We start from the raw sequence: 17,168 nt of genomic DNA, 5'->3' as shown, positions 1-17,168 counted from the left end.
CAAGCAGATCATGGAGGGCTTTTTAAACTTATTTTTAGTCATGTCTTCATGAAGGCCTGGAGAGGAAGACCAATTACACGCACTTTTTCCTCTTGATTTCAACATGAACTCTGGGTTAAGGAGGGTTAGGTCTCCCCTTGTTTGCACCTTGTCTGAAGTAGAAACAGAATTGGCAAATGAACCTCTACTCAAAGATCTTCCAGTCACAATCGATACAAGTCAATGTTACTACATGTCCCTTTGACCTTTAGGACAAATTGTGTCACAGTCTTTTTATCTTCTTTGACAAACAAGCAACACTTTCAGCTGCTTCCAACCTTCCGTCAAGTCTTACCACTGATCTGAGGAGTATTACACAAGTCCTGATGAAGGCGCTATCACAACACTTTCTCACTTCAGTTTGCTCTCTTCTTTGACTAAAGAACAAACCTCACTTGACCATTTTATTGAACTACCAGTGAACACAAATATCTAATCCACAATTCTCCCAGATCATCATGCATGATAAAAGGACCATGAAAGTATCTTCTTTGCTGTTTTATGAATGGAGAGATGATGATTGCATGAGACGTTCACTGTCATGAGAGCAGACCATCAGCCTAGGCTACTATGAGGCAGCATATGGGTAGATTGGAGCTGTATATCTTTACCTGAAAAAAACATGCATGGCTTCCAAGTGCTTGGATTACAGAGGAGAAAAATTTCAATAAACATAACATTCAGAATTTATCGGAACTTGAATCACAGAAAAGTCAAAGTTTAATCACACAACATTCATGGTTTCCACATACTTGTTGACAAAAAAAAGTTTAATTTCAATTCTCATGCAGTGAACTTTATTTTTAATGTTCACTCAAGGAGTGATTTATGATACATGTCACCAGAGTTGAGACTTGAATCAAGTATTCATTAAAAAAAAACAGCCATAGCTCTATAATCAAATTCTGAGCAAATACAGGAATACTTCCTCATTTCGCTTTTTCTTTGCTGCGAATGAACTCAATTTGCAAATCAACTACAACAGGTAGTGGAATTGCCAATTTTGAAAGACTTAAAAAGATTGTTTAAACAGCACACAAGCGAACATCATTAATTTCTTGGATCACAAAGAAACAACAAATTACATCCAGAATAATGGATCTAGTTGATCAAATGAGAGCAGGCAAGACTATCTACTGATCAGATGTTATCATTGGCTGTTTACTCGATTGTGATTTTGAACCTGCATTATGTCACTAGGACTGTTGCTCGATGACAAAATCATCTACATCATTGAGAACAACGTGTTGACGACACTGCACCGCCCTCGAAACGAACGACGTTTGTTACAAACAGCATTTTCGTTGACATGGCGGCAGTACCACGGTGCACCTCCGGGGTCAGTGTCATGGAGAACAATGAACACCACACATGCTCCACTTTACTAATCGACAGTTTCATCTCCTCAAGGCTACGGGAGAATACGTCATCTATTAGGGTCACCTTTAACGACTGGCACGCAGACAACAGGAAAGAAGAAACAAAAAAAAAATTGAAGAGAGTCGGAGAGGGTGAAATGGGGCACAGGTGTTTGATTTATGACAGATGCCGTTTTTTGATATGACACCGCAGAGAGGGAGAAGGTAATGAGACTAAAGACAATCACCTAACCCTTGCAACCTTTCAGCAAAGGTGACATAGAGTTCAGCAGGAGAAAGTTTACTTTACTGATATTGTGTCATTACACAGAGAAGCAGCCCCCCAAAAATCTCTGTAGATACCAGAACTCCATGAAGTACCAGGTCATACATGCATTCATAGTCTCTGCATATCGAGATATGAATATGCAACTCAGCTCTGCACAGATCCACTTGAAATAAAGCTCTATCATTTTCAGCCTTGTCAAAGTACTTTTGCGATTTGTCTAAAAAATCACTTATGTGATTTCTTTTTTTGGTCTTTCCTTCAGATGCTGAAATAAAGTATAACATTTAACTGCATTTCCGTTTTCATTATGTGATTGAACTTCTCGAGTAAATGAGGCATCTAAACCTACTTTTTTTCTCTCTTTTGGGAGGCCTACAAAATGCAGAATAAGAAATAGCAATCAGCATAAGAGATAAATCTATATGCAGTGAGTACATAGATCATCCACTAAGGCAAGTATTCATTTTATGATGTAAAATCCCATTTATGCGGGCAACAGCAAATTGTTAAATATTTGAACTCTAATGTTTTTGACTCATTGAAATGCCTGATGATGAGCCTACTCCAATTACATGTTTGTTGTAATCATGCTTTGTCTGGGTGAAATCCACCATGCACATATCTAGTGTCACTAATGGTAGGCAGATGAAGATAAACCCTGGGCAAAATTTGAGCCCTAAATAGATGGCAACCGTAAAATGTTCATGTGAACTATAAATACAGCTTGACACCAGTTTACCAGCTTCACATTATCAACCTACTGCAACATCGTCTTGACTGTCATTCATTAGCTAAGTTGTCACTCAAGAATTCCATCTTTGTCTCTGATTGCTGCTTAACAAAATCACAGCGAAAGAAATTCATACATTATCCACAATTGTATATGATACATGCCTGTTTTTATTGTACCTGGAGGGCTTTGTGTTCTCTGCAAATTTAACTTTTCTTACCCTGCCTTTCACACAATGTATGGCAGAGCCATTTTGTATGTAAAAGATGTATCTATCTGCATTTGATATTTCAACCAAAACAAACAAAATAATCACTACATCCTCTGGCACTAGATCGAGACAACACTGTCACAGTTGTGTACAACATGACATATTCTTTGAAATTCTTCCACTATCACTACGTGAGCAGGTTAACTCAGCTCTTCATAAGTGAAGATAGATCCTACCCTGTACAACCCTGTCAGTGCTGTCCTTCACTAGTCAGCTAAGGTTATGACAACATGTTAGTGTGAAGGAGAAAATTTCTTGCCACACATTATGTCCTTAAGTACTTTGAAGACAAAGATTGCTTTAGAAACATTGTTTTTTAAACACACATAATTATAAAGATAGCAGCACATAAAAGTATCTCCTATATTCTGTTTTAAATGCTCAGTGCAGTGATGCTAAAATCTGTGTCTTTTCAAAAACTTGGGGATAAAAAAAAGGAAGTTTGACCATAGAAACATGCTGCAAATGTTCAAACACAGCATAAGGCCATCTGCATCTGATTATATCATACATCCATCTGATGTTGCGTGCGTCATGGTGCTCGTTACAGTTTGGGGTATGATGATAGCAGGCAAGCAGCCAACGTAGACAGACTGAAATATGCAGGGTTTCTGGGAAGACTCTCCCCCGTGGATGAATCACTTGGTGGCCACTGTGAACAGGTGGCCTGTGGAGACTTGACGGGAGTCCCAAACTACAATGCGTTAAGGTTGACAGTTCAAACAGAAATATACCAATCACACGTAAGACTGACGAAACTCAGTAAGCAAGCCGTATCAGACTTTGACTTTCTTGTAGGTGAGAAACACTCATGAAAAAGTGACACTTTTTTTTTTTCTTTTTCGTAGAAACAGCTAGAAGGCCTGTTGGACTTCCTACACATTCTTACCAATGAGACCAATATTCTTTCATCCTAACATTGGATGACTACTTGATCGCAATTTTGAGAAATGTGATGACACCAGAATACATATGGAGATAAAAAACTTTAGGCATCTGTGAAACTAAGAAAGTGGAACGATAGTTCTGATATTTGTGTCATCCACAGGTTTCCAAACAAGATAATTTGAGTGTACTTTTAGATGCGTATAAAGTGTGACCTCGAAATGCTAGCGCACTTCAAACATGAGGGCCCCCAAAAGCCACCACTGCAACTAGCTTGTCTCACAGGTAGATTGATTGTACTGCTGTCACATTGTCAGTGTCAACAGACACATGAAAGCAAGTGAAAAAGATATCATACCACATCTCTCTGCAGAAAGGGTTCAGGGAAAGTTCATAATACATTACAACTGCAAATAAAGAGGAGGTGGGGGTTAGGGGGGAGAAAAAGCGTGGGGGTACGGGGGTGGAGGAGTGGAAAAGCACAAGAAACGCTTTGTTGTAACTATTCATCAATCCATGCTTTATGTAGTAGTGACTGAAAGAAAAAAAAGATTGCACTTGGTGTGTAATTTTCCATGATATAAAATAGCATTCATAATAAAGTGCTTTCACCTGACTAACATTTCTTTAAAATGTTTGAGAAAGCCTTGGAAGTAGTGGTTCTAGACTCTAATCTTTGTCCCAAAATGTAGTACCTCATTCCTAAGTCCTCTCCGTTTTTGGCAAAGTATGTCTGAAGATTTGACCTTATAAACACCTCTGCAGCAAATCTAAGGCAAAGCATTGTGCACACAACAGGTGGAATTACAGTGTCTGCGTTTGGCTATGCATCATGCATAGCAGTCCTGTGAAAGGACTGTTAGTACTCTTTCTTGGTCGAGTTCTGAGAAGAACCAAGCAAAACACTTTGGTTGGGCAACACTATGATCCGATTTTTATTATCAGGTTTACTGCCACTCCTACCATGGACTGTCAACCTGTTCAAAAAGTGTTGTTGACTACAACATCCATTGGTTGTTCCTCTTTGATGCAATTTTACTAGTCATTCGCACGGCAGGCAGGGTTTAGTCAATACTGCCTGCCAGGAATAAAATGATAGAACCAGAAAATGAACACAACTACCAGAACAGTCATAACATCCTTAGTGAGTATTGAGTGTTTCCAAATGACTACCAACAACAGAAAAAAAAAATACCCTGTCTAAGTTAATTTGTGGGAGTGAAAGTAGGCCAAGATCACTCCAGGGGTCAGCATATGACACTCTCAGTGGTGGTTGAGGCATGGTTTCATTGTCAAACTGACGTGCTAGAGTTCTCCCACATCTCCACTTGTCATCGAATTTCCTTCGATTTCAACCTTCTTGCATGACAGGCAATCCTGTTTGACATTTGGCTTCTTTCCGAGACATCTCCTACTGTCCCACAAACACCTACACCAAACTTAGACTCACCCAACTATCAAAGCTCTCTGGTGCTGCACTTCCCGCCAATTTACCTCCTGCTACTTTGCTTCTCTGAGCAGACAGCTGACGAAATGCGACTGAATGAAACAGGATGCCTAGATGTAAAACCACAATTGAAGAGTCCAACAGATTGACGGCAACGCGACAGTCTGTTAATGTTTATCACTAGCACTGGATGGAAGATTGGCCATTGAGGTACCTTGGCCACTGAGGTACCTTGATGCTCCAGTTCCCTGTCTACACCAACGTGGATCTGAAAATGTTGCAGTGATTTCCTCCGAGCCTTAACATCAGACTGAATTCCTGACCATGCACTGTGAAGACTCCCTATACACATCATTTTGCAATACTTTTGAGCTCTTTAAATCAATTCCTTACATATTAAGTGCACACCCTTTGCGGAAAAATCACAAGCAGATGCTTTAAATCTCAAAGTGAATGTCCACAACTCGATTCATATGAATAGAGTGAAATCATTTCACAGTATTTTGTTTGCATGACATAGTCAAAGCAATGCTGGTCAAACAGATGTACATGGCAGTTACATGAAGGGACAATGTCACAGCCTGACACATTGACCTGCACATTAGTCTTTTCTCTGCTTCCTTTTTTAAACAAATCCAAAAAGAAATTATATCCTTGCATCAAATCATTTTACAGTTGTAATGATTTAGCAATAATGGCTTTAAGGAAGGGGTCACTATAGGTACTTCACAATTCACAAGATTTTAAAGAACAGACCACTAGGAGAGTTGTAGTCTGATGACATCATGACCTCATCTAATTTGCATACATGACTATGACCAATATGACTGTTTCATGAAAATACAAAAAAGATTATTGGAAGGAGACTTTCAATCTTATGTCGATTCTTATCTAATTTCTTTATCAAGGTCACCTTGAAAATGACATAGAATTTACCTTAAAATGATCAAATATGCTCTTGGGTCCAGAGGGAGTCAGCAGAAATCATATTCATTGTGGTCAGCAAGTGATTGGGTTGGAAGAAAACTCCTTCTATCAATGCATGTTTAAAACTCAGACACTTAAACTGGCAATCCAGTGCTCCAAGGTCACTTTGTCACCTTACTTGGTGGTCTCTCACTGGATCAACGAATGTGTGAGTGTGAGTGTGAGTGTGTGTGCGCGTGTGCGTGTGTGTGTGTGTGTGTGTGTGTGTGTGTGTGTATTTGTGTGTGTCTGTGTGTTTAATGTACCTGAGAGGGCTTGCTCCTCTCTTCATTTGTAGAGCTGCAGATTGAACATAACCATCTGTCCACATGAGTGCTATCACACTATACCCTACTCAAACATACACACACACACACACACACACACACACACACACACACACACACACACACACACACACACACATATAAACATCCAAACCGCACAAAGCAGACATCATGACATACAGCCTACCCACAGGCATTCGAAAGTGCACATTTAAGACAAGAAATACCCGGTATGCGGGAGGTTACTAAAACTCTATCAGAGAGAGTGTGTGGCATAAACTTGGTAAAGTTACTACTCAGTCATGATGCCAGTATGCTTGAGCTTTACTGCACAGGGGAATACTATAAAACAGCACCATGTAAGATGACACATGATGTGAAAGTAGGACTTAAAAGTGAGTATATTGAGGGCTTGATCACACAAAACAGCTATAGTAGTGATACACAAGGTAGAGAATAAGAATACAACACATTCAATTTACCCGACACTGCCAATCAACTATCTATGAAAATTCCTGGTAAAAGTTTGCTGTTTTGTATGAATTCTTCTTTCTTATTATACATATCAAAGAAAAAAAGAGCACTTATAACAAAGACCAAAAATATTAAAGCAGTCCCTTAAGTTACAAGTTCATTGAGGTGCTAGTTCTATGCTTACGGTGTGATGCTGTACTTAAAGTCGAACAATTTTTTGTTTAACTTGTTGCTGTTGTTGTTTGTTGTTTGTTGTTTGTGTTTCCTCTTGATGAAAAAAAAAAGATTTTGCAGAAGGTAATTGACAAACAAATTGAACACTTGCATTGATCTGTTCTTCCTCCTTGTCCTTCGCCTCATTTGGGGTAGAAGACTCGTCCTTCTCCACACCTTCCATTGCCCATCGGTGAAGCAGCTTGATGCGGTCAACAATGGTATCCACAGAGGAGAGTAGGGTGAGTAGATATGGAGCCACATAGAGCAGGAGGCAGGGGTGTAAATCCCATGCCAGAAGGTCTGATACCAGCATAGATTGTAGAGGAAAGAGGAGGAGGTGGAGAGATCAATACATATCAAGAGAAAGGGGAGTGAGAGAAGAGATGATAATGCAAGCATATATGACATGTCAGGATAGTTAACCCACTGAGGATGGGCTAATTTTGCTATAACACACATTTCCAAAAGACACCTGCGCGAGTATTCTCAGGGCTCGATTTGATATACTACTATCAAATACTAAGTTTCTTAGATATTTATCAAGGTGAAATCTTGGAGAGTGACATTTATGTTGCAAACGACAAGTCAAGTCTGTGAAATTTCATTGCAACGCGAGTTCAGGCGAGTCTGTGCATTAAAGGTAGGGAATCCCATTTGCATGCCTTAAATGAAGAGTTGTATAAATATAGTGGTATGTTGAAGAGAGTATCATTTTAGAAACTCCCATAAAGTATTGAAAGTGGAAGGTAACATTTAGTACACTTTTTTGACCGTTAGATTTTGAATTGAATTTTTTTCGGGGCTCACCGTAAATTCCAGTACATTACTAGGCTACCTTTGCAGACCCATGCACTGCATGTGTGTCCATCATGTATATTTTGTGAAGAAAGTTCATCAAAACTTACAAACATTTCTATATACATTCTTGCCACACACTCTATATGTTATTACATCAGCTCTTATACTTTTAGATTTGTGTTTATAGATAAAAAATACAGAAGACTGCAACAAAAAGGCTTAAGTGTGGCTGACACACAGAACTACTGAGTAGTTGAGTTTTGTGCATTATTCAAATTGTAGATAACTGTTGACTTCCAAATTCTCAGCAGTGGCCTAAACAAGTCCCCTGAGGTTCATATCTAATGTTTTGCTGCATTTTGGGAGGTCTGTAAAAGGTATCCCCTACCTTTAATGGTTACTGTACACATGAAAAGTCTATTGTCTACTGAAACCCAAAGAAAGCAGCTTCATTTGTCTGATTTTTTTTAATGAACTTAACCAAATGAATGCAGCTCTTGATTTGATAAATCACTGCTTTTGCTCATTTGTGAGCAAGAGACCATAAATGCAGCAGTGTGTGTGACATATGAAAGCAACATGTTTTTAAAGACCCTTGCCCTTAGAAATTGTCACTGTAAAATCTTCAGCACAGAGAAGATGTTCTCACAGCTCAAACAGAACAATACATACTATCTCTAAATGTGCAAGCCTTTACTGCTGTCTCCTTACCTGGCAGACTACCATGCTCCCAGCGTAGCATGATCCGGAAGACGGCTTCAAAAGGCTCCAGAAGGGCCTTGGTGGTTACCATGACAACACTGCTCTCCTGTAGACCCAGTAGTACAGGCCAGTCACATGACAGCTGCTCCATAGTGCTCTGGTGAGTGCACAGCCAAAGTGAAAGTCAGCCCACAGAAGTGATGCAAAATTGGTAAACATGATACAAATTTCATTGGGAAAGCAACGAAAAAACAAACAAACAAACCCTGACACACACAAAAAATAGTGCTGTAGTAAACTGGATGATCCGCAAAATCTACTTTTGATAATCAGACCTACGTTTCTTGTCTGGCAGGAATTGTCTCCAGTATGCACATACAGACAGACAGACAGACAGACAGACACACACACACACACACACATGAAATATTTGCATATTTCCATCTCTTTTGTGTCTTTTTGTTGTAGAGGGTTGAATAATGCCATTAGAGACTTGCTAGATGACAAGACCTATCCCCCACCTGATGACAAAAGCTAAGATTCATTAAAAAGTAAGTTTGACCACAAGGATGGGACATTGACGTGGCCCTAAGAATGAATGACCTTTGACTGATTGCCACACCATGGACATCCTCCTACTTTCCACAAACTTTAACCCATTGAGGACGGGCTGATTTTGCAACAACACGCATTTCCCACAGACACTTGCCCGAGTATACTCGGGACTCGTCCTCAACGGGTTAGAGAAAGTGAAAACTATGAATGCATGACTTAAAAAGTTGCAGGCCTTTCACCATACATACAGTCCTACATGGTTGAGGGAGGGCATGGGGGTAAAATAAGCTACTAGTATCAAATATATAAGACCATCAGTTCCCTAAATGGAAACACTCTTCAAACCAACTTTTTATCTTTTAAAAATCCCAAAGAACCTGCAGACCAGATTAAAGGTAATCTGTAGTGTCACATAAATATGAAAATCACAGGTTCTGGTGAGAAGCAAAGAGTTCCAAGTCCTTCACTTATTGAGGTCTTTTTTTCTTTTTTCTTTTTTCTTTTCTAAAGAAAAAAAACCACACCAACCAGCTAGGTGCAGTTAAGTCAGACTTAAAGGCATAATTTACCATTTGCAGATAAAACAAAACCCAGCATTAGTGCTTTAAAATAGTTCTAAAATGTGAGTCAGGGATAGAAACAACCACTGTAAAATTTGAATCCGTATAATCGATGCAAAGTGTTGTTAAATGCACAAAATGTGAACAACAGTTATGATAATAATATTTCTGGATTAAACCGTCTACAGTTACAGTTTATTGAGAAAAACACTGATATCTCCTTATATTTTAGGTTTTATTGTGAAAATCTTATATAGTAGGATGTTTTGTGACACAGCAGACCGACACATATGCATCAAATGTGATATCTTGCACATTTTTAAAATCACTGCTCCCAAAGGTAAACAGGACCTTTAACAGACTGGGATGGATCGTTGTTGCTTTTCAATCATTGCATGCCTCAATACTCCAAAGATATGTACTTGTATGATCATGTGCAACTTCCATGGAGAAGACTTGCACTATATATGAAGATATTACAACATTTACAGCCATGAAAGCAGAGTGGGATCAATGCCAGACCAATACACTCTGCACTGTGAAGATGAAATTTGTCAATGGCCTTTTCCTTCCTGTTTCCTGCAAAAACACCAAGAATTCAACCTTGACAATGTAAACATGAGCAGTCGCATAGCATTAGATTATTTGATTTGATTCCAAATGTTTGGAAAAGTATTCATTAAAATACAGAAAGGAGAACTGCGAACATACTGATTTTTTACTGATAGCCAGCTCTGTAAAAACGCTTTATTCAATTTTACATTACATATAGCAGGGCTCGACATTAGCAGGGGACTGATGGCCCTGAGCCACTAAAAATTGATGTCAGGCACCAAAATTCCCCCAAAAGGATATCTTTTGATGGCCCAATCAGGCAACTAAGATTAAAAATGGATCATTATGTTTCATTTTATTTCAGGCTGACACAATTGCTTTTCAGGCCACCAAAATGTCAAATTCAAGATTTTTATTTAGTAGTCGGAAGTGGCCACTAAAGAAAAAAGTTAGCATTGATCCCTGCATATACAGTCCAATACGATGTCCACGACTGTACAGCAGAAATGAATAATGATGAATATCAAGCGACAGTCAACTGAAACAGTGGCTCTATTCATACCTCATCTATGTGATCACTTGTGGCTATGTCCAGCATGACATGATCCAGCAAACTTTCAACGTTCTCCACCTCTCCTAAGCCTTGGAAAAGTTCTGAGAGGAGATACAAAGGATCACACATAATCTTACAAAAGCTCATTATTTATATATGTACAAGCCCTCACAAACATATGTGCATACATACATCCAGGAAAGCACAAAAATTTGTTTCATTATTTCATCTATTTTCACTCTTTCAATTGCCAAGTAGGATAGCCAAATCACCGATGAGCAGTATTTCATTGTCTCCAGATATTACAAAAATGCTGCAAAAATTGCAATGCCAGACACAGAAAAATAAAGTATGAATACTGTAATTCATATACACAATTGACACAGATCGATAGAGACATTCAACTTGTGGATGCCCAGTCTATCACACGAAAATATCAAGTTAGTGTGAATGTGGTACTTTATACTTCCTCATCACCTATCTAGGGCCAATCTGAATTGACTTTGCATGCCCAATCAAAAGAAGGAAAGGATGAAAATAGTCCATCAACGGGTTCATGCTGCTTTTAGTTTGTAAACTGTGACTGTGATATTACTGGGTTTTGATAGGTTCACTTGGTGCAGCTTCAGGCACTGCCACACTTGCATGGTGCGAAAGTGTCTTCAGTGGTTAAAGAGAAAGCATAGTTCACATCTGCCTGCATAACTGTCAATCTTGGTTCTAAAATTTACACATATGCATAAGAAATGTGAGAAGTGATGCTATAATAAGACAAATTCAGTGGGATTATGATGAAAATGTGAAATATTACCCATAAAGGTTTGCCAGAAGTACTACAGTCTCAGAGCAATGGTTGCTGCATAATTTATTTCTAACTTTTTTATTCATATATATATTTTTTTTAAATAACCAATTATCGACAGTCAACAAACTGGGCCACAGCAGAATCCACAATCTTCAGCGCTACAGTGAAACGAATGCAGCTTGTTAAAGATACAATGGCTAGGGCATGGTCAATCATCATGTAACATTCTACCTGCGAACTACTGAATGGGGAGGGCGCTTCAGGAATAAAAGTTATGAGCATATGATCAAAATTATTGGACACTTTTGATCTCGCAATACTCCAAAATAACTCTTATCCTGGCAAATCCTGTCATCCAGACAAGTTTCTTGGTAGACCCTTTCAATGTATTGCAAGCAAATTCCAAATGGTGGATGATTAATTTTGAGCCCTTCTGAGAACTATGTTTTGGTTTGAACTTAAACCAGACATTGCATATATGAAAGGAGGAAGGAGCAGGTCTGGAGTGTGCAGTCAGCAGGGCTGCCTATAGCTGAATGCTTCACGGGTAATTACCAAAAGTCTGTGGAAAAGACATGGCTGCCTTTATGATGAGGTGCAGATGCAGGCAGAATCATAGTTTGGAAGCACCAGTGGGCTGTTAGTTTGTTTCCAGGCAATACGTTATGTTTGGTAGTTGCACCTTGTTTTTGGAGCAAGAAAGGTCAAGACAGCCCTTCCCCCTTCTTCCCCCCCCCCCCTCTCATTTTCACTGAGGGTATCATCACTTTCAATAATGGTACTACAAATGCTGCCCTCACACTATTGACTGTCAAAGCAATCACCAAACCAGACCTGCTCTCAAGGACATCACTTCCCCTTTGGAATTGGCATTTTGGTGTATGCAAAAGTCTGATAACTTGCTTTGTGCAGATTTAACAAACAGGATTTCTATGTATTTGACAAAGGAAGTCACCTGTTTCATCAATATCTATATTTATCTCAGTTACTGGTATCTGCCATAAATTTCATTCAAGTTCTACACATTACAGTGATGGGCAGACCTCAAGCCAGGTGATAAAGATTGATTTTGTTCTTTTGAGTGTAAAGCAAGGTGTGAAGAGTCATTCACTGTGTGATCACTACCAGTAATTTTCCACAGCACAGTCAAGAATCCAACCACACAAGTGACATAATTTAAAAAGGGAAAATACAATCATTGATGTACACAGACTGCATGAAAGGAGAAACAATACACAGATTCAAATTCATGAAATTCTTCCGTCGTGATGTGTTTATTGCAACTGATTGACAAATTGCCCTACATCGACGTAAATAAGCACTGAATTAATCAGTGTTTTAGTAGTAGCCATGATAAAAAATCATGGGCGTACATACTCGAGCAGGATTCGAACCTACGACCTCCTGATCACCGGACAGGCGTCATCTCCACTAGACCACCGAGCTTTCGCCCGACAGCAAGTGTTGGTTCTAATCCTTATAGCATGCAGCGGGTACTGCTTCGTTATTCAAATTCGTGAAATTCTTCCGTCGTGATGTGTTTATTGCAACTGATTGACAAATTGCCCTACATCGACGTGAATAAGCACTGAATTGATCAGTGTTTTAGTAGTAGCCACGATAAAAAATCATGGGCGTACATACTCGAGCAGGATTCGAACCTACGACCTCCTGATCACCGGACAGGCGTCATCTCCACTAGACCACCGAGCTTTCGCCCGACAGCAAGTGTTGGTTCTAATCCTTATAGCATGCAGCGGGTACTGCTTTGTTATTCAAATTCATGAAATTCTTCCGTCGTGATGTGTTTATTGCAACTGATTGACAAATTGCCCTACATATTTACGTCGATGTAGGGCAATTTGTCAATCAGTTGCAATAAACACATCACGACGGAAGAATTTCATGAATTTGAATAACAAAGCAGTACCCGCTGCATGCTATAAGGATTAGAACCAACACTTGCTGTCGGGCGAAAGCTCGGTGGTCTAGTGGAGATGACGCCTGTCCGGTGATCAGGAGGTCGTAGTTTCGAATCCTGCTCGAGTATGTACGCCAATGATTTTTTATCGTGGCTACTACTAAAACACTGATCAATTCAGTGCTTATTTACGTCGATGTAGGGCAATTTGTCAATCAGTTGCAATACACAGATTACCTTCCTGTTACATTTTATTTACAAATAAATGAATGAATATTATATATGGTCACCCACCCAAAGACTTCTTGGCAAGACTTCTGTATTAATCAAATTTCTGTTTCTAAGACTTAGCTCACTCACCCTGTTTGCTGTTTGCCCTGAGCTTAGTGTAGACTTCTGCTGATACTCTAGACAGACACTGGACAGCCGCCCCCTGAACTCTGAGGTCATCATCTTGGAGAAGGTGTACGAGGACACCTATGAGAGAGCAGCGCATGGAACCTGTGGAAGAACTGGATCTCTTCAGTCTTTTTATTTGCATACGTGAGCACTGCTAATGGCATATTTTTCTTTAAACATAACATTTCCTTCTCCAAATCAGTTTCACTTCCCCTAAGAATATCCCATTCATTTCCAAGAGAAAGTTTCCGCGATACTCTACAGCCTACATTACCAGACAAGTCACATGACTGCCGTGGTCAAATGAGTTAAGAGCTCTGCTGTCAGTACCATTGTAACACGCTGTGATTACGAACTTTCATTTACCAGAAAGAATCCAACTCTATCTATTCTTACAAAAAAACTAAATGATAATAATAATAAACATACAGAGCATATATTGGTCCTTTGAGTCAGCTTAACTTCAATAATATAGATCGATCATTTCAATCTGTGACATATGCCAAGACAGATTACAGTCTATGTTTGTGCCATGCTACACATTTGAAGATGTACAAGACCCTACAATATCCTCTTTTTTTTCACCTGCCACACGAATTCAAGTGCTACTTTGCTAATACACAGAATGATGTAAGTAAGCCATGTCAATGAAATCAGGGAGGGGAGAATTACCCCATGGAGTCATGAGGTATTTTTGCCGCAGAGATATTATCTTGTCCTCATTAACTTAGCACCTCTGAATAGCACTGTGTATCGTATATTGGAGAAGGATTACACAGATCTGGTAAAATTTATCAAATCTGCTCAAAGAAAAAAATTTACAAAAAATCACCAATGTGAGACAGATATAGGATCTTCAATCTTCTAAAAAGTGTTACCAATTAAGAAATCAGATATATTTAGGACTGATGTGCTGTTTGAGAATTCTACAAATGTAACAAACAATTAGGGAATGAACATGTATGGGCACCAACAAAAGATACTGTTCAAAACTAGAAGTTTTCATATGCATGAAACTTTCATGAATTTTGCAAGGAGCCAAGATACAAGAAAGTGAAATGCACACAAACATGTTAGTCTACACAGTGCATTGAATGCCAGTGGTGAATTGTGAAAGTTTCATGCGGCAAACGTTTCTGGTTTTACAGTCAGCAAATAATCAACGTTGGTGAAGGTGATGGGACAAACTATCACTTCCGAGGCGATCTGGATGTAGCTATCTTTCCGAAGCGCAGCTGAGGAAACATAGCGTACACATTCAGATCGCCGAGGAAGTGATAGTTTGTCTCATTGCCTGAAACGAAAAGTTGATTATTTGCTTTATATTCCACATCTATATTCCCATTCAATTCCACATCTGAAATCACTTTAAACTGTAGGGAACAAGACGAGAGGGGGAGGGGGAGGCGAACAACACAGCTAGATCTTGTTAGACAGTTACAGACTTGTCCAAAAACACTAACTGCAGATCTAACGTTATGTCTAGCGAGAGTCAAAGAGTCTAGACCTATCCTAGGTAGGTAGGCCTATACGTATCCTTGGGGCTTAGGCTACATTCACTTACCAATCATACAAGTTGCTAAAAACGTTGAACATTTTGAAACACGATCTACGAGCAAGGCAACTGACTAGACTACTACACACACGGTACGGTAAACATGCGAGTCAACCTTAGACGTAGGCTGGCGCGTCTCACTGATACTAAAAGTGTGTTGCACTGTGGTCTATCACTTGGCCCAGGTCAAAAGATAGACCACAGTGCAACGCACTTTTATTTTGCGCGTACTCAAAGCTGTAAGTGATATCACGCGTTAGGACTGTGGACTAAGAGATCAGCGAAACAGAAATGGCTATCACAATAGAGTGTAACGAACTTTACTTCTCAGGTGATGTGATGGGCAAAACTATGTTTTATCACGTGATCAGCTCTTAACCAATCCTGTAGCAAGATTCTTAGCATGTGGAATATAATAGTTTTTAACTCTACCTCATGAAATATCAAAATATAATAGTAAATATTCTAACCACAAAAATACAGCACCAACTAGATTATGTATTTGGACAATCACCCCCGGAGGACAATTACCCCCTGGCTAAATACCAGTTAGTGACAGGGTTGGAGTAAAGATTAGGGTCAGGGATAGGTTTAGGGTTAGAATTTGGGATAGGGTTCGGATTAGGTTCAGGATAAGGTTCAGGATTAGGATTAGGGTCAGGGGAAGGGTCTAAGGTAACTGTCCAAGGGGTAATTGTTAAGAGCCACTAGATAAATGTGGTCTCTAGATCTCGACAGTTTCAATAAATTGACATCATACCTCTGTGCAGGACCGATCCCTGCACAAGGAGAGGCAGTGCCAGGTCAGCCAGGAGCTGTGCCACACTAAGTCTGAGCTGTGAGCTTCTCTCTGTGTCACTGCAGGACATCATCAGTTGTGTCCACTCCAACAGGACAGCTTGCTTCTCATCACTGCCTTCCTGTCATCCAAGCAAACAATCAAAGTTTGCACTATACATTTACTTGTTTTTCTCCTTTTAAAAGAGGACTTAAAATAAACAAACTATATTACTCTTGCATCAAATCATTAGAGCACTGCACTGACTATATGCTATAGTAATTTGTTTTTAACGGGGAAGGAAAGGCATTTAAATTATTAATTAAAAATGGTACTTTCATCCTTTCTAATGTACAAAGCAATTGAAGGGTGAATTAAGGTGAACATAGAAAGGAGTTTCCCTTTAACTCTGATCAATTTCTATTCTCAGAGTCTTAAAATTTGTAAATGTACAACATACATGCTTCATCCACTTAGTAGCTGACTGAAGATGGAAGTGTACAATACTTTGCTACGGAATGAGTCCACCAGACATGTATTCTTACCTGACCACTGGCAGCTAGTACTGAAGGCAGGAATGCTCCAGTCAGGGATACAACAGCAGACACAATCTCCTCCCTGGGAACCACCAAAACACAGGAGTCATTAAATTGAGCTCTAGGGGGTCTTCATGTACATCTTGGCTTTAGTTAAATTTGACCTTGATTCAACCTTCTTGCTGTGCCCCTCAAAAGGTATGAAATTACACTAATAGGTCCAGGTCTCATGGATAGTCAGCATTCTCAACCTATAAAGATATCTACATTATAAGATATATTTTACCTATACAGCTAGAAAAAGAGAGAGAAAAAAATATATATATGTTTGACATTAAGCATTTTAGTGCTCTGAATTCACCACCCATAGATATGACTCCTGCTAAATCTAATCATGCATTTTGAAGAAAGTAATTGAAGGGTTGATTCTTTCTCTGACAGCCCACTATGATTCTCCCTCTGAAACTGGAAACTGCCAAGTATCTACAA

At 39.3% G+C, this 17,168-nt stretch overlaps 1 protein-coding gene across 1 annotated transcript; it reads right to left on the bottom strand.

Moving 5' to 3' along the window:
• Positions 1 to 3,231: 3,231 nt before the first annotated feature.
• Positions 3,232 to 16,234, bottom strand: LOC139732495 (uncharacterized). Its single transcript, XM_071643358.1, has 7 exons — positions 16,126 to 16,234; positions 13,772 to 13,912; positions 10,695 to 10,786; positions 8,472 to 8,619; positions 7,068 to 7,262; positions 5,023 to 5,129; positions 3,232 to 3,381 (listed from the first exon to the last, which is right to left on the bottom strand). Exons 1-7 carry the CDS (start codon positions 16,232 to 16,234, stop codon positions 3,232 to 3,234), a joined length of 942 nt encoding a protein of 313 aa, XP_071499459.1.
• Positions 16,235 to 17,168: the final 934 nt, after the last annotated feature.

This window comes from Diadema antillarum, unplaced genomic scaffold (assembly GCF_040938485.1).
Source record: "Diadema antillarum isolate AM-2024a unplaced genomic scaffold, OU_Dant_1.0 seq00000427_RagTag, whole genome shotgun sequence".
Classification (NCBI taxonomy): domain Eukaryota; kingdom Metazoa; phylum Echinodermata; class Echinoidea; order Diadematoida; family Diadematidae; genus Diadema; species Diadema antillarum.
Note: the sequence above shows the minus strand (reverse complement) of the source record. Positions and strands in the feature narration are given on the sequence as shown.

Coding starts and splice junctions, on each gene's coding strand:
- LOC139732495 (XM_071643358.1), bottom strand. CDS start 16,234: ATGTCCTGCAGTGACACAGAGAGAAGCTCACAGCTCAGACTTAGTGTG. Junction 8,620..10,694: donor CAAGTGATCACATAGATGAG/GTATGAATAGAG, acceptor TGCACTCACCAG/AGCACTATGGAGCAGCTGTC. Junction 3,382..5,022: donor CAGAGAGCTTTGATAGTTGG/GTGAGTCTAAGT, acceptor AACGCATTGTAG/TTTGGGACTCCCGTCAAGTC.